Source organism: Neopsephotus bourkii, unplaced genomic scaffold (genome assembly GCF_033783945.1).
Source record: "Neopsephotus bourkii isolate Nb327-2 ecotype Australia unplaced genomic scaffold, CSIRO-AGI_Nbou_v1 NB_1493, whole genome shotgun sequence".
In the NCBI taxonomy this organism is placed as follows: Eukaryota; Metazoa; Chordata; class Aves; order Psittaciformes; family Psittacidae; genus Neopsephotus; species Neopsephotus bourkii.
In genome coordinates this window covers 4008640-4031991 of record NW_026901969.1, presented here as the reverse complement: position 1 = coordinate 4031991, position 23352 = coordinate 4008640, and the positions used below count along the sequence as shown (strand labels likewise).

At 35.2% G+C, this 23352-nt stretch overlaps 1 protein-coding gene across 8 annotated transcripts in view; it reads right to left on the bottom strand.

The window, feature by feature from the left end:
• Positions 1-23352, bottom strand: part of PPFIA2 (PTPRF interacting protein alpha 2) — a 338209-nt gene that overhangs the window by 106949 nt on the left and 207908 nt on the right. For 7 of the 8 annotated variants that reach the window (XR_009727817.1, XR_009727818.1, XR_009727822.1 and 4 more), the window contains 3 exons: positions 21118-21219; positions 10445-10609; positions 118-192 (listed from right to left, as the gene is read on the bottom strand). Coding sequence is in view for 2 of the 8 variants with exons in the window: in XM_061369361.1 (XP_061225345.1) it covers positions 118-192; positions 10445-10609; positions 21118-21219 (342 nt within the window). In the remaining 6 variants the exon portion in view is untranslated. The remainder of the gene's footprint in view (positions 1-117; positions 193-10444; positions 10610-21117; positions 21220-23352) is intronic. The other variant, XR_009727819.1, reaches the window with a different exon arrangement.

The window sequence follows — 23352 nt, the reverse complement described above, 5'->3', positions numbered from 1 at the left end:
ATGCAATTTATCTTTTTTTTTTTTTTCCTGAGAGCTTTAAGAAAAGTGACAGGGAATACATGGGACAGAGTATTAGAGAAATTGAACCTCAAAAGGGGAGAAAGTGTTTTGTGTTACCTCCTGGTTAGCAGCAGCTAGTTCTTCTTCCAGTGCAGAGACTCTTTCTAAAGAAACCCTCAGTCGTTCCCTTACCTAGAAGAAAAATCAAAATATGTGCAGTAACGTAACTTCTATCAGTCTTTAAAGATTATATAATCTGCCATATGCACTACTGTATGCTCTGCCAGTCTGTTTGCAGGCATGTGTGTTGCATCCTTTCATGAGACCATACAGTGTTGTAAACTTTCAAACCTAACCATGGGAATACTAAACCCATGAAAATACGTGTCAAACTCGAAGTGTCAAACTGCTGTTCCAGTTTGCCTGTATTTTTATGGAATACACAGCAAATGAAAATATTCTAAGATGACACAGAATAAAAATAAAATGTTGTTTACAAGCATGTTTTACAAAGAATAAGAAAAAAAACATTTGCAGATGTTTTAAGTCCCAGTGCATGGAAGATAACTAATCTGTTCATATCAATTGGATTCAACAAATTCATTACAAAATAACTTGCAGCATTGCCTTCAGGCACACATAATAAAGATTTTTTATATCATCATGCAGCTTGTTTTGGTTTTGCAAAAAGTCATAAACAGGATATACTCTCATAAGCAGAAAAGATGGTTGTGCTTGTGCCAGTTTCATAGATGACCTATTGTGTTCCAAGGATGTGTATGATCTACTCAATTATTATTGGTAGTATTGAAATTATGATTAAATGTTAAATATTATATTCATTTAATACTTCTGAAGACACATTTACTGTTGTTTGAGTACTCTGGCTCACCATCAGCTCATGTAATGACAGATAACCTAAGCTGGCAATGGACTACCACTGTCCTAATACAATCAAAAGCAAATCAGACACAGAGGTGACTTTCAGTGCTGGGTGCAGGTGATTCTTCCTCCCAGATATGAAGGGAGCCTATGGCAACTCCTCTCCTAATCTGCACAACTTCATTAGGCACCTGACATTAACCTCATATTACAACCTGTCTCATCAGTCAACACTCAGGATATACTTCTATACAAGTTCCAGCTACACTGCAGCAATGTTCTTCCAGCTGATGATCCAAGGATGTTTAAGGCTATTAGCAATGTTTGTAAGGAAAGTTAGCATATTCTCTTAGACCAAGAGATGCAGCTGGAAAACAAATCAAAATGAAAACCTTTCATGTACAATAGAACATAGTACTTCTTCATGTATATACAATTGCTTGCACACACTTGACAAATACAGGAGATCCCTGAAAAGGTGTTCATGTACTAATGCTTCCGTACTTTTTCCAGTGATATCCTCTTAATCTGATAAACATTAACTTTCCTTACACACTTTTTTTTTCTATTACTACTGATACAAGTGAAATTTTGCAAATAGACTCACTATATCCCAAGAATGGCTTAAGACTTTAAAAAAAAAAAAAGTTTAGCAAAACTATAACATAACATGTTCACTAAACTTTAAAACTAAAGGTCAAGTACATATTCAGGAAATGAACACTAAAAATGAAACCTATTCAGCATTTCTAACAAATGCAAATATAGTTGCTTATGGAGGACTTTGAGGTATTTTGGTCCTCTTTACATTCTTTGGATTTATTAAAAGAAACAAAAAAAGAAAATATATTTCATCTATTACATGAATTATTTGAATACCCTCAGGTAACTATGATTTTATTATATACTAAGCAATATTGCTAGCCTTAACAGATCAGAAATCACAAGTGATTTGCTCAAAGAAGCAAAAGAAAAGTGAGTTGAAGAGTATTAAGGTATATGAAATACTAAGATGCTCTGAAGATTAGAAAGAAACCTCAATTTTTTTAGTCCAATTTCTGATCAATTAATTTCCCTCTATTCCTTCAGCCCTATAAGATTGAAAAGAAAAAAAAAGTTAACTTTCCCAAAGATGCATGTTGTAGCTTAAATGGCCATTTCCTATAGGGTGTGACTATCTAATTAATAGCTGAGCTACAGTAACTGACCGTGCCTGTTCCCCACCTGACACAAGTTTAAGTCATTTTAAGGTGGGAGTGAGTGAGCCATCTGTGAGTGGCAGTGATAAGAGTGAAAATTACTACAAATGACTGTTTCAGTAGGTTTTATACAACAGAACAAGAGAATACAGTCAAAATATTCAATGGAACCTAAAATATTTTTACTATTTATTACATTTTTGTACTTTTTTCATCAAAAATTATGTAAAAATCTTTAATTATAAAGCTTGCTTTCCAAAATGAGCTACATAATTCCTGGAAAGCGTCCTTATAAAGCTTCAGTTTTATGGTAGCACATAAGCTATCGTAGCAGTCATTTTATATGATTTTTTTAGTATTCAATTCTAACACACTTGGAATATGGAAAATTAATTTTAAATATTATATTTACTAATTCTAATTTATTCATATTTTTCATCTAATTCTATTTTTTAGTTATGCTGCTTGCAATCAAAAAACTTCAATTGTTTGAATAGCTGAAAAATGATTTCTTCATTTTCCTATCTCCTATTTTTTAAATCATATTCTGCTTGAAAACCACTATTATCTCTCCAGTTCTTCTATCAGCTTCCAAGGGCTGCTTGATGACCTGCTCCCAGTCAGACTCAAGACAGTACAAGTCTACTATCTCGTACTCGCGTCTTTCCTCTCTCTCTTCTCTTATCGTGCTCTCTGCCTCCACAGATGTTCCCTCAATTCCTCTGTGGATCCTAAAACTCTTTTTATGTATTGTGCTACTCTTACCACCATTTCTATCTTTTACTAGCTCTTCACTATTAAAGTCCATGTCCTATGACTGAGGGGTGTAGTCCTGTGTTCAAGAGTCCTCATTTCAATTTCTCTAACCACAGTGAGAGCTGCTGGCAGATAACAATTTCTTAATGGAAATCTCAGCTGAGATGCAAAAACTCCATGGAAAAATGACAGTCACCTTTCTGGCTTCAGTGCTCTTGGCTGTAAGCACTGCTGGGGGACAAGATGATTGAGAGAAAATTCGGAAGACTGCAGTTGGTAATTTTACTTCAGATTTTTGTGAGTTTCCTGAAACCTCCATATATAAAAGCTGAAGTGTTTTACAAACGAGAATGCATGTTTAAAAAATATGTTATAGTATGTCTAACACTGGCATTCACTTTGAATAGTTAGAATTTGCAAACCAACTAGGCAACATTACTGAGGTCACAGATCCACAGGAGCTGAAATCAGAAAAATTATCCTAATCTTAATCATACATTGTGACACTATAGAACTGAATCTGAGTGGGTTTTATATGGACATTTCAAAGCCTGAAATAAACACTTCCTGAAAATAGTAGGCATTTGTTAAAAAAAAATTTTAAGAGACAATTTTTTTTTAACATGTCACTTTAGAAAAAATTAGGTAGAGAACTAATGTCTTCATTCTGAATATCAAGCTATTATATTCAAATAATTTTCTTTTTCATTCTTGGCCTATTTATTCTTAGTAACAGGGAACATTGTTAGTAACATGGAACAGTACCAGTGTGACACAGAGCAACAGCTGGAAGATGTTTCCTTAGCCTTGCCTTGCCTTCCCTCCTTTCTACGTACACAGTTAAAAGTACTGCTTTTTTATAATGACCTAATCAAAACTGTAGTGGTCCTTGTTCTGTGAGTATAAGAGTTGCAGGAGGAACTGAAAGCAACTCTGCCTTGGCCCAGGAGACTTTTTTTCCTTTCATCTGCCCAGTGAACAACTAATTCATTCACATTTTCCATTGGAAATGTTGCAACTAATTCATCACTTTAAATCACATACATACTGGTTGTTTAAGTGGAGGGAAATCTTTTATCACTGAACAAGACAGGAAGTGTTCTGATCTGAAGGAGAAATCTGCTTCATTTTACAGATCATAAACTATAACTTTATTTCTCACTTTAAATTTCTCAGTCTTCAACTGATTTCAAAATAAACTGGAGGAATAAGACAAAAGCTGAATAAAGATTTCAGGTTTGGTCACTCACATTCCAGGAAAGAATACAAAAGCCACATCAACCTATGTAGTATGCATGTATTTTGAAAATATTTTACTCTGAGCAATATTTACCAGTTAGTAATTGTACTAACGTTTTCCTGAACTTTTAAAGTTCATCTAATAACCTTAGAATCTAAAGACAGGGTAACAGGCAAAGACTGAAAAGCCATATACAAATGCATTGCAAGGACTTTTGTCTTGGATTTCCACTTCAGATTTATGTTACAGCAAAAAAAGCAAACAGAACCATTCTCATTTCTGAGAGGTCCAGGAAAAGGTGGTGTTCCTGGTCACTAGCTTGTCAGAGAACAAGGAGCTGGAACAAATGCAAGCTATTTTTATCTGATAATATAGAGGGAGGAGGTATGTGTGTGATTCATATTATAAATGCAAATTAGCAATTAGAATATTATGTTATTTATCTTGTGGAAGTGAAAGACAGTAAGTAACTACAGTTCAGAAAAGTAAGCATTATCTCAGTGAGACCGTGTTTATCGTTTCAGAAATAGCATACTACTTAAATTTCACAAAGTCCTTCAATGTATTTCTATTTTCTTTGCACTAGGTAAAGCTTCACTAAATAAACTTTCACAAAGCAAGAGTAATCAGATGTCACCTGATCAGAACATGCTATAACATGCACGTTTCAAGGACAGATTTCTATTAGAGTGCTGAGCAAAGGGGTTGCACAGCAAGCAAAGGGTTGGATACATCCTCTAACATGTGCCAGATGACTGTGTATTCCTCTGGCTTTTAAATGCAACCGCATTATCTTGAAATATAACATAGTCAATGTCATGTTAGCACTGCTGTTGGTGCAAAATATCACCCATCTTTCTCTGTCTCCTAGCAACTACTTCCCACATTTTCCCTTGCTGTCAAATTCTTTCTTCATTCTTTCCAGGTCTGCAGCCCACAAAGAGCTTTTAAAAAACGCTTGCACATGCTACCATTGAATATCTTTTTTTTTTTATTGTTTCATGAACAGTCTATTGAACAAAAGCTCTCCTAGCTACGTGCTAATGAATAAAATGATAGTGATAATGTTCACATGACCAGGTTGATTTTATTTGCAAGAATATCAGGTATACTTTTCTGCCATTAGTCATAAGAAACCCAGTGTTCTTCTGAATCTTAGCTAGGACAATAACACCTGGTAGTCTCCTTCCTCTGTGGAGATCAACTGGATTCTTCTCTTGAAGCATCAACCAAAAAAGTGTGTTTGGGGAAGAAGTTGCATTAAACAGTTTCTTCTTTCCACATGCTTAAATGTTGAGCCCAAAGTTTAGAGGAAAATACGAAAAACGTCTGCATTAAAATACTCAGGCACATGTTAGAATTTAATTATAGGTATGAAAAGGTATAAATAAAATAACCATTTTTCTAGTTTTTGTTCTTCCTTATTTGCATATGAGCAATATGTACTTCCTGACCTACTCTTATACTCAGTGTATATTCTAACCATGAAATTAATCTGTGCTTCTATTTTCTGTTCAACTCTAATGTCTAGTAAATTTCATCATCTTCTTTATTATAAACTATTCCATGTATATTGTGATACTGTGATATTCATATATAATATCTCAAAATGTTTCATATTACATTATTTCTAAAACTTTTCATTGCGTGAAATAAACCAAAGAAAGATAGCAGCAGCAGTAAGAGAAGTCTTTGGGAACTGAAGCATTAAAAAGGTCAGGGGTAATTAAGTTTCCAGACAGGCTATCTTCCCTATGAATACAGCCACAAATTTTAAGTGCCTTAGGCAACAGCAAAGGCTATTAGAAATGTTAAGTCAAAATTTCACATCACTCCCAGTTGTAATCAGTTCTAACTTCTGGTTTCTAAAACTTTCAATTTTTTAAATACCTTTTGTTTGTTAGACATAACATAACCTTACACTTACTAAAAACAATCACTGAATTTAACTTTGAACATGAAGAAAATCTAGAATTGGTAGCAGAAGTGTCCACGGCCAGCGTTTTCAGATTTCTAAATATTTTAGCATCATTAGTTACATACTGATGTTTGACTATATGTATAGGTTATGCCAAATGAAATTTCTAAATAATAATAATACAGCTAGTGTAATTTTTATTTGCTGTGACACAATTCACCCAAGGAGACACAATGAGATTTGAGATACACAGAGAATACTAAATATTTATATATTTTTTCATTATCCTGAAACCCTAAAGTGAAAATTCTCACAAAACAAACTGTGACTATGCTAGAGCAGACTATGAAGATGGTTGTCTGGCACTGCCAGGATTTCATACGGGCAATGAAGTAAGAATAACAGCATACTCTTACTACCTTCTACTCACTAGGATTTATATATTTGGTTTAGCCACATGGGACTGGCTTTCTAGCAGGGGAAGCTCATGACAAGATTTCACTCTACAGGGGGTGAAGGGATGCTGAAGGAGCTGTCAGTCACTGAAATAAGTGTCAGTGGCATGTTTTCTCTTTCTAATGCACTGTGATGCCATTCTCTATGGTGATCTGTTTTCTGGACAAAAGGTAAAGGCAAAGTATAGATTTCATGTAATATATAGACAATAGGTCATTTGGAATAAAGTATCATTCCTGGTTTTCCTTATACTTAAGCAGTCCTCCTTGGAACTATGAACCCTGAATTGATATGTTTTGTTTTCCACCTACCAGTCTAGTTTTGTCTTTTTCATTGACTTTCATTAGAATAACGAGGATGGTTTTGTAACTCTCGTATGGTGTACACAGCTATCCTTGCATGACCAGTCAAGTTTTGTGGCAGAATTTGCAACAACACCTTGAGATGTTTAAGCGTAGGAAGTGAGAAAGTAAAAGAAAATTTGCATTTAGGAAAAATGGATAGACTTCCTTGAGATTTTTGTGAATTTAAAAGGCAAGCATTTTTATGAAAATATATTGTTATGCTCTTTCAAGGGTGGAAAGGCTAAATTATTGGTTTCAATGTCAACATTTCTTGTGAAGAAAAAAAATTAAAGTTTCCAGTATTTGTTTGATTTCATTCAAAGATTCCTGATGAGTGGAAAACCCACAAGTGTTGTGACCACCATTACAAAAGGCAGAAATTATCCTGTGAAAATCCAGGGAAGTACAAGCTGGCCACTCTTGGGAAGGTTATGGAGCAAATCTGTCCGGAAGCGACTTCCAGGCACACATGGGACAAGACAGTAATTGGGAAAGCCAGTATGACTTTGTCAAAGTCAAATGGCATCTTGCCAAATTTGTTGCCTTGTGTGATGAGGTGACTGGCTCAATGGATGTGGGGAGAACAGGGAATGTTTTTTACTTTGTCTTTACCAAGGTTTTCTGCAAGGTCTTTCATTTACCCCTAGAGAAAAGGGTGAGATCTGAATTGGGAAAGGGGATTATACAGTGCGTAGAAAATTGGCTGGACTGCAAAGCTTAGAGATTTGTGATCAGCGATACAAAGTCCAAGTGGCATTCCATTACTATGAATGGAATAACTTCAGGACACAAGTCAGGCTTGGGGAAGAGAAAGCAGTTTTGCAGGAAAGACCTAGGGGTGAATAAAGGCCACACAGCTCAGCCAGCAGGTTGAGTGAAATAACTATTTTCCTCTGGACTTTTGAAACTGCATCTGGTTTGGGGCTCATCGGTACAAGACACTGACAGACTTCAAAGAAGGCCCACCAAGTTGGACTTGGGCTGGAGCACATGGCATATGAGAAGATGTTGAGAGAGCTGGGTCTCATCACACTTAAGAAAGTAAGGTTCAGAGGAGTTTGGTTTTTTTTTTTTTTGCTATCTATAACTAGGTAACCGGAAGATACAGAGAAGACAAAGCCAAGTTCTTCTTGGAGATGCAGAGTGACGGGATAAGAGGGACAAGGTGCAAGACTTAGCAATGGCAACTCCAGCTAGGCATCCTGACACCATCCTGCTTCCTGCTTTGAGCAGGAAGTTGGGCCAGATGTCCTCTAGGAGGTCGAACTTACATTGTTTTACTAGTTTCTGAGTAACTTCAATGAATTTTCATAGGTGGATTAATATCTTACGTCAGAAGGGTCTGAAACAAATCTAATTTATGTAATTTTTCTGTCAAACCCCATTGTTTTTTCAGCACATTTGGATGTATATACAGTCTCTTTTACTTCCATTATTTTTGAGTAGAAGTCTCAATAATGCTGACAATGCATGGCATAATGTGATAGTATTGTATTATATTATCAGGTATCTGGATGGCATACAAAACTTTGATCCAATTCTTCTAAAGATAGACACTTTAACATAAATACATAATTTCATACCATTTTTCGTACCTGAAAACAATATGTGCTAGGTTTATAATCAATTATTTTAAACTAATTTATTAAACTCTTGCCTTGATTGATCTTGGAAAGTTTTATAATTAAAATATGATTTACTATATCAAAGTTAAAAAGGTTCAATGCATAGATGAATAGCAAATAGGAAAAAGTCATTTTGGCCAAACTATTGTAAAACTTGTTTTATAATGTAACGAATCTCCTGTTAATAGGACTGCAAATGGCTGAGTTTTCTATGCTGGTAATTATCATTACCACTGGGACAGAGACCCATCATATGAACAAGACGTGTTACCTGTGTCACTCCAAGATTTTGAAATTAACTGATTACTGATTTTAACCTGTTACATTAGAAAAACCCACCAGAATTTCCAGAGATATAGGTCAAAATATTATATTTAGCTTCAACCTAATTCTGTAAAATAATTTTCAAAATGAGATGTTAAATAAACTGCATAGTACCTAAACACTAAAACATTCACAAAAGTAAATGTGTAAGAAGTACATAACTGCTAAATAATCAGAATCTGTTTAAAGTTTAGTTCTTATTGTTTCTCATATGTATCCAGCATAGAGTCAAAAAGTACAGAAGCAGGAAAACTCCCTGCTCTATAATTTTATCAGTGTTTAAAATGTTGGGTAAAAGATCAAAGCTCAGACCATAAACCCTATCAGTCCTCAAAAGATATTTTTAATAATACAGGATTTTGTAAATCTTAATGACATCTAAAAGCTTATTACAATAAATTTCCTACAAATGCAAGAGTCATTATATTCCCTTTCCTAGATTTTCTTTAAACAAACTTCCATTATATGTAGCTGCACAGAATGTATATCTAAAGCTATGGCTAAACACAAAGTAAGTTTTGATTTGGCATAAAACTCATTTAACTTTGAACCTTGTAAATTAACCCAGTATGACTGAAAACCCACAGTGTTTCACATCTTTATTACCAAAGAAAATAAATATTACTATAAATTACTTAAATATGGTCAACTTTCTGAGTATATTTTTGAATTTGGAAAAGTTAAATTTATTACTGTGAGACCACTCAACTGATTCTACACAAACACAGATCAACCCTGCAGTCAATGGTCTTGGGTGCTGTGCTACACAAATGTCTCTTCTGCTTTCCCAAACATGTCAAACAGAGAAGCAATTCAGCTGCAGCAATGAGCGCAAGCAAATCAGCCAAGACAAACTCCACAAGGTACTAGGCTCTTTACTCATGAGCAATGGCTCTCATGTGCTCCCTGAATGTGTAGTTATGAGGCACTTCCTAACTAATTCAGATGCATTGTCTTCCGAATATAGTGTTTCTAGACATCAACTGGATTTCTGAATTCATGTAAGCAGTGCTCAAAGTGATACCTCCTAGTTGTACAAAGTTTTATTCACACAAAAGTCTTTCCAGCAGAGGACACATGAGGAATCCAGTGGAAAGACCCTCCTAATTAGCATGACTTGATACAGTTGTCATCTGTGGATTTTATCTTTACTCTGCAACGAAGGATCTACTACTTATTTTAGGTTACACTACTTATAAAGGAAACACTATGCTTCTGTAGTAAATGATAAAAACATGCCTGCAATTTAGGAGGTTTTCCTTTTAAAACTTTTTAAGAGGCAGGTTCATTTATGTAGTTAGAAACATCTTATTCTGCCTCTTTATTCTGTTCATGTGTTTTTAAAATGTGAGATACCTACATTTTCTCAGCAATAACTTAAAAGCATATTGTAAAGACAATAAATTACATGGTGTCATCCTTATGTACTGCTAAATAGGAGAAGCATGTCTGGTAGGGGTGAGATTTCCTTGTTTTGAAAAGTCAGCACTGTTGTCTACAAAAAATAGGTAAAGTGACCTGAAGTGCATTACAGCTATTGGTCATACATTCCTATGGTTTTATCTGGACACATGTAAATGTTTTAAGTACAGGACATATTCCAAGAACCAAATAAACAATACAGATGCTCTGCTGCATCATAAGGCACAGTTAAGTAAGTTAAATAGAGTATTTAGTAAGCTTTTTTTTCCATACTGTACCTTTTCGTCCAAAGCCTTGTGGTGCTCAAACAGAGATTTCAGAGCTTTGAGGACCTCAACTTCACTGGAAACTCCTGAAGGAGACTGTGCTTGCCGCTTCACCACTGTCATCCTCAGCGACCTTTCATGTCTTGAGACAAGGCACTCCAAATGTTCCAGTAACAGCTATTGGATTTGATATAAAAGGATATTAATTTTCATGCACCTAAATGCTATGGGAATTCCAACTGTAAACTGCACAGTACCAAATGGCAATTTTCTTAGCAACTTCACTGTAGGAGAGACTACTGGAATTACTGGCAACATTTCATGATTCTAAACCAGATGGAATAAATAGAAAAACATGAAATCTACTCATTTAATTTAAAAATCTGCTATGAAAAGCAAGAACAAGAAATCACTCAGCATAGGGCCACTATTTAAATTAAGTACATATTTACAATATTATTTGTTATAGCAATTGATGAGCATCAACAACCACATAACAACCAAAGCCAGTCTAAAGCATCATGCAAAAATACTAAAGAAGTTTATAATTAATTCACCCTAACTGTAAGATAGTTTCAGTTTCCACTGGAAGTTACTTAACAAAATATGTAAAAGTAAACAGAATATTTTATTACAATTTTAAGACTGTTCATTCTAAATGCCACAGCTAATGGTGTTTCTTACTGGCATGTGATCTAAAATGTTCCTTGTCTATTGAGTTGCAGACAAGATGGAAGACAAAAAGATCCATAATGAGAAATTTCAAGCTATTATAAATACCTGTAAAATAACCTGTAAATAGCCTATTGTTAACTTAATATTATTGTAAAATATAGAATTATTTTTCATGATTACTCTGAGGTTATATGGAAAATTAAAATGATAGTTGATGTATAGAAAATTCCCCATTTGTCTACACTTTCATAGAACTACCATTGTTGTTCTTACTGTCTGAACATAAAAGATAATTTGTTAACTGTAAGGTTGAAGCAGGGTAACTAAATTAATGAATCACAATGCATGTTAAATGTATTGTAATTACAACATACAACTATATCTAAGTCACTGAAGTGGAAATTTGAAGTTATATGGATAGCTGTTTATTATTTCTCCTTCAATGTGTTCTTAACCTAGCTATTGTTAGTTATATACTTATCTGTAATCCATAGCTATACTCAGCCACATAATGAATTTATTGCTACATGAATTGATAGGCACAGAAAAGCAGAACCAGAGTGTAATCACATTATAGTTGCAATGTATTGCTATTAAGTCAGGAATGATTAGGGTTTGATGTTATCTTTTCTTCAAATACAGTTTTTGTGTCTGTGTCTGCAGCCAGTTACTATGTTACAATAACTGTATTATTCACAAAAAGTGAACACGTAAGCAAAATATATTAAGAATTGTAATGACTCAACGCAGTTTAAGAAAGGAGGGTATTTCTACCATTTCTGAATTCAAGTGATGGCCTGTATTTATCAAAAGCAAATAAGCAAGAAACTCATGAGCTTTGTCATCCAATTCCTGTAGGGCTGATTGCAGATACAGGTGGATTTTTAATTGTTTGAGGCAGTCCAAAGTAACAGGCAAATTTATAGAGACCTCTGCATCACAGAGTCATTGGGAACTCGGTATGGTGCTTAGGTAAGATGGTAACTCAGTACTTAAGGACACACTTCATTGCTATCATGCGTAGAACTGAATTTCTAAATGTTGGTCTAAATTCATATATCATCGTGATTCTTCTAGGCTACCGAGTTTATCTAGGAGATAGGTGGAGAAAAGTAAGTAAATAGCTGATTTCTAATGCCAGAACCCACTCACTGCCCCATCTCTGAAAAAAGACTGCGTGGCTGCAACATTCCCTTCTCTCTGCACCCAGACTCTGCCCCATTCCATTGCCCTGGGGTAGCCAGACTCTGGCTCTAATCTATGCTGTGGACTCAAATTTCTCCACAGTGATTTCCACTTGCTGGCTGATCCTGTTAGAGACTGACTTACCCTGCTCTGTTGGCTGTCTTGTATGCCTTTATGTAGAAACTTACAATGCATCATACCTACCACAGTAGGAGTCTAAATGTGGTGAAAATGATATGAAACTCTGGAGAAACCAGAAGAAAAAGGGAAAATGTTGAACCACAGTTGAGCTTCTAGAATGGCTATTCCTTCTGTAAGTCTGCAGTTGTCTGAAGCTCAAGCTGGCACCCACTAAAGCAGTTCAGAATAACAAAATCTTGATAGCTAATTTTTGGACAAACACTGAGCAAATTTATTGTATTTGATACTCTGCTACCTAGAACTACTTATGTTCCAGACAAACACAAAAAAGGAGAGTTCCGAGAGCTTGTATGCAAGTCTTGGTAGGAAGCGAAAATGAGAAAATCTGGTTTAGGGGAAAAGAAAAATTATGGTGACACAGGATTCTTGACAGGGGAAAAACGTCTGTGATAGAAGAAGTTACACATAACCTATAGCACAGAGATAAATAAAGAACATGGGGAAAAAATATACATCCAGAATCATTTTTGAATGGATGTAGACACACAAGAGGGAATTTGAAGTCAGGATGGACAGAAGAAAGACAAGATCCTTGTTAAGAGAAGGAAGAATGGAGATCAAAAAGAGTGATGAAGAGAGAAAGAAACATTAAACAAGGTTTCCAAGTATAAAAAGAGAACAGAGTAGTGGGCATTCAGAGTTTCTAATGGGATGATCATGGAGTTTACTGTATGGCATGAAGAGCACAGCACCCTAGTCTTTTGTAGAAGAGCAGGTAACAGGTTAAGATGCTGCCATATTAGAAACATGCAAAGTGTAGAAAACTAAACCCATAAAAGTCATCCACTAATATTGCCTTTAGCTTAGAATTAGAATTTTAGAGAGGATAAAACTATATTTCAAAGTTGGCATATGTGTCATAGTCATCAAATAAATCAAGTGCAAAATATTGTGTTGCCTATTTTACTTTATGAAGACAGATGAGCTGATGTTACATCTAAGTGTCAAAATACTGATGAAGAATTACTGCACTACCTCTGAACACTTAATGCCTTTTTTCTTTTTTTTTCTTCTGTTCTTATACACTTAAGTTTTACTCAGTTTGGTTCATTTTTTGGTTCATTTTTCTGGAAACTACCTATGAACACTGGAATTTTCCTTACTGTCAGCCCAAAGGCTGCTCAAGAAACATGCTGACATAGGCTTCTGGCTTATAAATTCTGTGAGCACGGCTTACAGCAAATCCAGCTGAGCAAGAGTATTATTAACCAGCCCTCCCAGCGCCTCATTACTGCCAGGCAGCACTGCCAAGTTCATCATCAAATCATGTCCCTAAGTGCAACATCTACACATCTTTCACATACCTCCAGGGATAGCAACTTAACCACTTCTCTGGGCAGCCTGTTTCAATGCCTGATGTCCCTTGCAGTGAAGAAACTTTTCGTACTATCCAATCAAAACCTCCACTGGTAAACTGGAGGCCATTTCCTCCTGTCCTATCACTTGTTACTTGGGAGAGGAAACCAACACTTACCTTGCTCTATCCTCCTTTCAAGTAGCTGCAGAAAGTGATATGGTCTCCCCTGAGCCTCCTCTTCTCAAGACTAATCAACCCCAGTACCCTCAGCTGCTCCTTGTAAAATTTGTGCTCTAGACCCTTCACTAGCTTTGTTACCCTTGGACATTGCAGTGATACTGCTGCTTTATCCAACTTTTGCCCAGACTATGATTATGCTAAAAAAATAAAAAAGATAAAATAAAATATCTTCTCTGCTTCCCTGGGAAAAGCAAACCTAACTACACTGAGAGAACTATGAAGTGTCCCATTGCTACAGTGATGGGGGAAATTAACATTGAAGATAATGTGTCCAAGCAATGTAGCTTAACTAAAGGAAATTGCAATAACTTGTGGGCATGAGGATATGTTGAGGACTTTCCCCCCTCCCAGTAACTCAAGAATTACTGTTCCAAATTATTGGTGAGAATATAAAAAAATTTCATGTTGATATAACATTGTAACAATATTAGTAGCTCATTTAAACTGAAAAAGAATTGTTAGAAAACAGCTTTAGGTATTTTAGTATGTTCCAATTAAACTCTGGCATTAATACAGATCATGGACTACTAAGCATTTTCTGCTCCCTCACACTGTGTCAAGCTGCTATAGTTGTCAAGCACTCAGAGGGACAGGCAGCTTGCAGAGAAAGGAAGATGAACTGTAGCAGGTGGGACAGAATCACCCACGCTTCATTGCTATGCTTCTCCTACTGGAAAGCATAAGCTTGACAATGAATTATGAAATAATCTGACAAGTGAATTTAACTCTTAGGCTGGGCAAATTTTAGGATGCTCAAGATGCCATGCTGATAATTTTATCATAGCTAAATGAGATGAAGTTTTCTGGAAGCCTGGACTTTAAATGAGCATAAAGAATGTTTAAAACAATAATCTTAAAACTGAAAAATGCTCTAATTAATATATATTTTGTGAGTGCATGAAGCCTCTTTAAAACGTTAAGCAGAACTAAGTCAACAATAATAGAGAAAATTGTCAGATTACACCCAGCTTCCTGTATTTCTCAAATAATTTCCAAAGCACTTATGGAAGTGATTGATTTCTGTGAAATGAAAATTCATACTTAAATGTAATGATATAAACTACACCTACCTATGTCACCTACCTATATTACACTACAACATCATTATTACTTGGGCACTGATTTACATATGGAATATAAAAATTTTAAAACATTCTTTTTTAGGAGTAATGACTTAGTAATTTGAAATTAGTGCCACCGAGTAGAGTTGGTATTACTACAGGAGCTGGATTTCAATCACTATAAAATATTTTGGTTTAACTTTCATTACTTTCAACAAACTTATTTGTAAAAAAAAAAAAAAAGGTCACTTCAGGATAATAAATGAAGAAATTAAAGAATCAGGAGTGGGTGATGGACAGAAAAGGTGAAGTATAAATAATGGAACACAGGGAGAAAAATCAAAATATCAGGGATTTACTAAAATCATACAGACTTAGCTCAAGGTTTTCCTTAGAGGAATGGGGCAACCCACTAAGAGGACAATTCTCTTTTGAGGTCCAGCTTAAAATTTCTCACCAGCACAGGCAAAAATTTCCTTTCAGTCTACATTTAGAATGCACATTATTCAGTGAATCTCCATCTCGGGTGTGAGGAAAGAAGACAAGTAAAATAAGCACATATGGAGCTGAAGATTATCTCTGAAACCAGTCACACAAATCAGTCATTTTCTTCTACATTGTTCCACAGTGATGGAAACCACTTTGCACTTGTGGTCAGTTAGGTGACCTCAAATAGCTATACTGGTAAATTACTAGTGAAAAATCTTTCTTTGAAAACCTGAAGTTAGAGCCTAACTGCAGCGTATGTCCCATGTCTGTCTTTCTGTATGTCCAAAACAGAAAAAAAATACCGGTAGCCTAAAACTTTAATTGAAACAAACATACGTGAAGCAAAAGTATGAAAGAAAATGTAATCATCAGGATAATGGTACAAAGTAATAGAAACGAAGAAAGGTCATTTTGTGAGAATAATGCATAATGCAATAACTATATCAAATAACTATTAGATTAGACAGTGTCTGAAACTACAGGTATTACTATATATGACATTTACTAACTATTGCCGCCCTCTCTTCTGTGACAGTAGTTCTTATTTTGAAAGAAGAAATGGATAAGTCTAGCAGATAGATATAATATTGAGGCAAATCTAATTAAATTTACTGTCATTTACATTAGTGAAATAATGCTTTTGCCTTTATAGAACTTTACGAAACAACTATTCTTATTTTCATGCGTACGGTACTTTCAGACTGTAAGAACTCATTTTGTCATGTTTAAAAAAGAAAACAGAGTACCTAATTTAGTTTCAGCACCTTTTAAACTAACATAAGCTCTAAGAAAATGAGCCAAGCAAAGGCATCAAAACCACACTTCAAAAGATATATCCAGAGTTTTTCTGGACAATAAAAAGGAAATTTAATAATAAAATATAGTTTAAGTTCTGATCTATGGGCATTATGAGATTGCAATGCCTAACTGAAGATGCTTCATAGACCATCCACAAAGGAATTGAGACAATAAAATATTAATAAAATTAAACATAAGTCAGCCTTGTTCACTTTAGTAAATGCTTCAGCTCCTGAGGTATTATAGAATCATAGAATCATAGAATAGTTAGGGTTGGAAAGGACCTTAAGATCATCTAGTTCCAACCCCCCTGCCATGGGCAGGGACACCTCGCTCTAAACCATATCACCCAAGTAAAAATAAAAAAATTTAAGTATTAAGTAGAAGAAAATTAAAATTAAAAGTATTAAGTAGAGGAAAGACAACGACACTGCTTGCTACTGCTGTTTCATGCATGTAATAAAGGTTTAATTTTTCTTGTTTCTAGAACTGCTTGAGCTAAAATATTTCAGACCAACTTAAGTAACACTTTTTGCTATACAGAAAAAGTATATGTATATGTCTGTTTTTTGTTGCAGTGAAAAAAAACCAATCAGAATTAACCATATCAGCATTGTAGTATTTTTTGTTTCAGCTGTCAAACCAAACCTCAAATTTCCTCATAATCTTATTCTTATTTAATAAGGTAATCCCACAATCTTTTTTTTTTTACTTTTAAAGAATGTGCATTGAGACAAAAATAACTTTCAATTTAAATTTAAACTTAGTACAGCCAAATTAGTGGAATTTATCATTTTCTTTAAATAACATGGTAAATCACATTGAACTGTGTTCCAGCTTCAGAAAAGATGCTGTCTTTCCACATGCTATAGGTGATCATTCTAGCTAGAGAGTAGTAAAAGGAATAACTGCAACAGTTGGTATTAATATATTTTTGTATGTTTTCAAAGTTTCATGTAATTATTTTCCAGAGAGAAGCTGTCTGCCTTTCTGTCAGCAACACCACACCAATCAACATACATACATATGCTCCTGCATTTTCTATTTTGCCTCATACATTGACAGATTAAAGTTGCTAGCTAAGTTCTTGACATGAAAATATTTCTACTGTATTAAATCAGAAAAAGTTAATTATCATAGTAAAATTACATATTCAACAGTAAAAGGTCAGTAGGAAGCTTTGCTTAAGAATGATTGAGTAGGAACTTGATAAACACTGGGATAAAGTTTAAGCGCTGATATTTGGCTGAGACCTGGTGTGTACAGGACCTGATGCCCTGGGTTCAGCTGCATATATATCAAAAGACAGAAGTGACAGTATATTGAAAAATGTGGGGCCTGGGCATGATGTAAATGGCATGGAATAAGGGGTGGGTACTTCCCTGGGTTCAGCTGTATTTTTCTCCTTCCTAGTAGCTGGTGCAGTGCTGTGTTTCAGCTTTAGTCCAAGAACAAGGATGATGTAATTTCATCATGGTCTCTCTCTAATACGTTTCTGTCAGGGTCTGTCAGGGCAGGTTGTCACAGAGTGACAAATCAGGATACATGTGGTTGTGTGGTTTTGGGGGAGGGTTGGTTTGTTTCTGTGGAGATTGGCAAGAAGTGTATGGGGCTGTTGACAAGAAATAAACCCACAAGTATGGGTCTAAAGTAAAGAACTGCCAGTTAGGCATAACTGAAAATGTAGAAGTGAGCTAGCAGGCTAGTGTGTACTGAGAACCTGACAGAGTTGTCGCTTCTATTTCTTCTTGCTATCTTCATTTTGAAGCAGTAGGTACTTCAAACAGTGTATTTATGCTGCTACCCCAGGGAGATAAAAAGTTGGATTAAAAGATTCAGAAACAGCAATCTGAGAATTTGGGACTGAGCCTCTTTATTTAAAAGTAGTAGGGACTGCTACTTGAAAGAAAAATGTTTGTAGTGAGTGAGCCACTACCTGTGGCTATGCATGTGTGTGTCCTGGGATGCAGGTAAGGCTTGCTAACATAGCCAACCTAGATCTGGGTTAAATGTGTACACTAATGGGATGGAAGAAAGAAACGTTATTTGGACTAAATTAATATATTGGAAAATACATCTAATTTCCTCATCACAAAAGTGTTATCAGTGGTTCCCCAAACACTATTACTTTACCAAAATCTTTGCTTAACCATGGAAGAATTTTGGAGCAACTTTTTGTTAAAAAATATTAATGCTGTTTTGCATTAGTAACAGCAGAAATCTCAGTTTGCAAAAACGCTTCTTTCTAGGCAATGTCTTGTGAATGAGTGTTGCCAGAATTCTCATCACTAGCACCTTATCGAGACTGTATTCTGAAGACAACACCTTTGTCTCTAAAATTCTGGTCTTTCCCTATAAAAGATATGTACAGGAGCCTCTAGAAGACAGCACTACTATTAGAGCAAACTCTGACAACTGATATATGTGGCAGTTTAGACTGGCAAGAACACATATATGACATGATGGGGCGATAACTTATTAATGAAAAAGCTAGAGGTCAGGGTAAGGCATGAATGTTTTCTCTCTCTCCTTCCCCATTAATCCTTGGAATACGTCTTCCCCTCTTCTTTACTGTAACATCTCTTGCACTTCTTATGTGTTTTTCATAGCATAAAGCTTTTAATCTCCAATACCCAGTTTCATCCTCACTGAAAACACACTGGTAGAGTTTACTAATTTTAACTCCAAGGACTTCTTACAAGTATTATCACACCCTACAACTCTCCCTCCTTGGTATCAGTACTCCTGGAAAATCTCTTACCAATTTTTCTTTTATATAACACAAGAAACATAAGAGTGGGTATCTTTAAGCTTCTTGGTTTGCAAAGAAAATGCCTATGACTGAGCTCAGTCTGACTTAGATGTGACTTGCAGTTGACTCATCTTCCTTTTCTCTCACAGTTGTTTGGCAAGGAGGTATCTTTGGCTCCAAGCTGTTTGGGAATTTCTGCTAGTCTGCACTGCTTATGTCATACCCATAGTAAGTATGGGTACATTGCAGATTGAACATACCAAAGTTGACGTTCCGTGGGTTTTGTAGCGAAATGCATAAAGCACTATGCTAGACAGACTAATGCACATACTTAGCAAGAACTTAGGACAACTGAGAAGATAACATTGCAAATTTAGTTTATATGGTATTTTTTTTGTAAAGAAAGGGAAATTGATAAATGTTCCATGCAGGAATGGTTATATATAGTTTGCTGAATAGGTACAACTGAATGTATTTTTTAACTACATTTCTGCATTCGAAAATTTGTTCTGGAAATTAACACAAAGTGTTCTTTATTCTATGTAAATAATTTTCTTAATGGAATTTCCTATTTTTGCATTAAATACTAAAATACCCGATATATATATATATATATATAGCAGTTACTTAAAGTTTAAGCAGCTTTAAAAGTCTTGAGATTTGTAGAGATGTTTTGCTAAACCTAAAAAAATACAGTACAATTCCTACATGCTTTTTTACTAATTCATTCTATTTTCGTGGGAGTCATTTTGGACAGTTTAGAATGTATGAGATTCGTGTGAGAAAATGTAGGTCATACCTATGACTCCCATCATATCTCCCAAACCTTAGAGGTGATGGAAATCACCTCTAAGACTTTTGTGCTAAATGTGATCATCTCCTGTACTTCCACGATGGCATGGAAGTAGATGGAGCAGCTTTGCCTTTTTGCAGGCACCTGTATCATACGTCTTTCCTTAGATTTCTGAAGTCTATGACACCCTGGTGATGCAGGTACGCAGAAGAAAGAAAAACCCTCTCGCAGTTCTTTTGTCATGTATGTTGTTAACAGTTCCTTCAGAATGCAAATTAGCTGACCAAAGAAAAATGTTATCTGACCAGCCAAAGTGCTATTTGTTTAATGAAATGATTAAGAAAATGAAGAGTTACCCAGATCACAGAAGAATTAAATATGGATGTGAGAAATCATCCTTGGTGTTGAACGTCTCTGAGATCTATTCCATATGTTCATTACCAGCCTGACTCCTGTCTCATCTGGGGCTACTTCATTTTTTTCTCTCACGTATTTCCACACCCCATAAAGTCTTCTTTGCTCCCCTCTTCCATTTCTGGATCAGTTCTGCCTTTGTCCAGATACTTGAATGTGCAAATTATTTTATCCTGAAAACCATTCTGTACAGCAGTTGAGAATTTTCAGAACATGCTATCACATATTCTTGTCCCCAGACAGAATAACATCTTCTGATGAAGTAGAACATGGTAAATTTAAGGCTGAAATCTTGTCCTAACTCAGCTGTATGGTAAGTGACATTTACTGTGAGGGTCACATGGCTGCATCTAGACGAAGCAGTCTATGACATGTGTGGCAGCCTTCATCTCATCCTTATTCAGATCAAATCCAAAGCACAAAAGAAAGCTGGGTCTGTTGCAACCTTGCCTTTAGCCTTTGTAAGACATGAGGATATGTGAAGGTTACTTGGGCAGGCCCTGGGGCTTGGAAGGCTGCATAAGTCCCTTGCTTTAGAAAGCATTTAACTGAATGTGCTCACCATATTACATGTTAAATCTGCTATTTTTTGTAATACATCTTGCTAACGTACTTCCTCTAAACTGTAGCAAGGTAGATCTGTCCTGTTAGATAGTCTTACAAGTCTCAGGTAAAAGCTGTAATTTTGCCTATAAAAATGAAGACCTAAATTTATATTTAAGTATATTCCTCCTCCTTTACGTATACATGATTTCCAGAAGAGATCTGCTGTATACTTACTCTTGTATTGTTTCTTTCAGCTTTCAGTTCTGAAATCTCCTCCTCTTTTTCAAGCAGCTGTTCCCTGCATGCACTTAATTCTTTCGTCAGTGCAGCAAATTCCTGTTGAATAAAATGATATATGAAGTTACTAAGAATGTAAGCACTAGAATAATCAAATCCACATGCAGTCTAGAGTGTAAGGATTTAAATAATATTTAGAAATCATCAACACAAACTAAAATGGTGTGTGTAAAGATCAGTATCTACCAAAACCATTTAAAATCCAGGCATATCTAATAAAAAGTACCTATGGAAAACATTGACTTAAGTTTAGAAACAAAGGAAGGTTCATGTTGGTGGCAAAATCCCCCATATGAAGCTATCAGAATCACACCAGAAGAGAAACAGAACTGGCCTATTTCATAGCAAGAGACAATACGTTTTACACATAATGAAGTTAAGCTCAACATATCTGCTTTGTGAGTGCACTTGCCTCTCTGTAAGGCAGCTATTGCAACATGGCATGGGAGAAAAAAGGTATTCACTAATCAAAATCTATATAATATCAGAAAAACATAACGTGTTTTGTGAAAAAAACAAAACAAAACAACAAACCAAACAAAAACCCCCTGTTAGTTTTACTTGATATTTGAATTTCACTACTAAAATGTATTTGGACATTATAGTGAAAGGCTGTGATGAGTCAGAGCAATATTTATGTTCGTTAGCACGGAGTCAGTTTCCTATGAAATAACAACATAAAATGAAACTGGATTATAACTTGGTCCTGATGTTAAGTTTCATACCTGCAACTAGGAGGTTTTCTGAAAAACGTATTTTTTAGTTATCAAAATTCCTGGTAAAATCTCTCGATTTTTACCACTACTGTTACTCTTCAAGATTAAGCAGAGATTTTTGTCTGTAGAAAATGCAGACACATAGTTGTCATTCCTTTTAATAATGAAAAGGTTTCACTCTTTATGTGTTAGTTTTTGACAGGCATGACATATACTAAACTGCAGTGATTGATTTTCTTCTCTACAGCAAAAAACAGATGCTACATTTCTCATGAAAACAACGGATGAAAAACCTTTACAATTTGTGATCATTTGTCAACAAAAAGAAAGGATATCTTGATGGACAGCATTGATGCTTAAGAAGTTATAGGCATATTTTTAAATATTAAATTCATTTTCGTTTGAGGCAAATAGTCAGTGCACCCACAAGCAGCCAGGGTTAAATTGCAGTCATTCCTAATTCTTCCCCTACCTCCCTCCCAAGAAAGCAGTTTAAGAAAAAAAACCATATCCAGGTGGTTTACTGTATCAGCCAGTTGGATAAAGCTGAGACTAAATCTACTTATTTAAGACAAAAGCTAGCAATAAGCTCAAAAGGGCTGGGTTTGCTGTTTTTCCTTGAGTTGCTGAAAGCAGTTATTATCTGAACTAAAGTGCTGTTCAGCAGATGCTTGGTAGGTATTCTTAGGCACATTCTTTTTTAATAAAGTTTCTAAATAGTTTATGGTATATGGTATTATTAATAATATATTTTAAAGTATTCAGATAGATTTCAAGTGATATGCTGACAATGTGTAACTAAGGGCTTGCTTTGTTTAATTTTTCAGTAGCTGGAACTAGATTCACAGTAAACCTCTATGCAAATTGCATGTAGGAAAGCATTGTTTTGACATCCTCGCTGTTGTTTTTTTTTTTTTACAGATCAGCTGTTGATCATATGTTTCATAACTCCTAATCAGTATTTTTATTTTACATCCTAGTGATCAAGAACTTGTGAGGCTACAAGCATACAGCATACTTAATGTTAAAGCCCTTAACAGCTTTGAAAATGAGACTTAAATTTTAAACCTTTTCTCTCACTTCCCAGAAGTACCATTAGAACTCCTACCTGTAGGTCTTACTCTAGGATTCAGAAACTGACTGTCCAGCAGAGTTATTCTGTCTAGAACTTTGCTTAAAATAAATTCTGTCCTTAAGGTTTTAATTAATGTTACGTATCAGATTAAAATACTGTGTTTAATAGAAAGCCAATGATCATAATTCAGACTGAACTGGAATTTTGAAGCACAAAAGCACACACACACTTTTTTTTTTTCTTCATATTCCTGTAAGAGGAACTTTATAGGGTTACAGGGTGAAACTCTTGTTACTAATTTACATACAGTTTATACACATGGATAAATGTCTATAGTACTTTCAGAACCTCACAGAATAAACTTTCTGTGTAATCTATGTA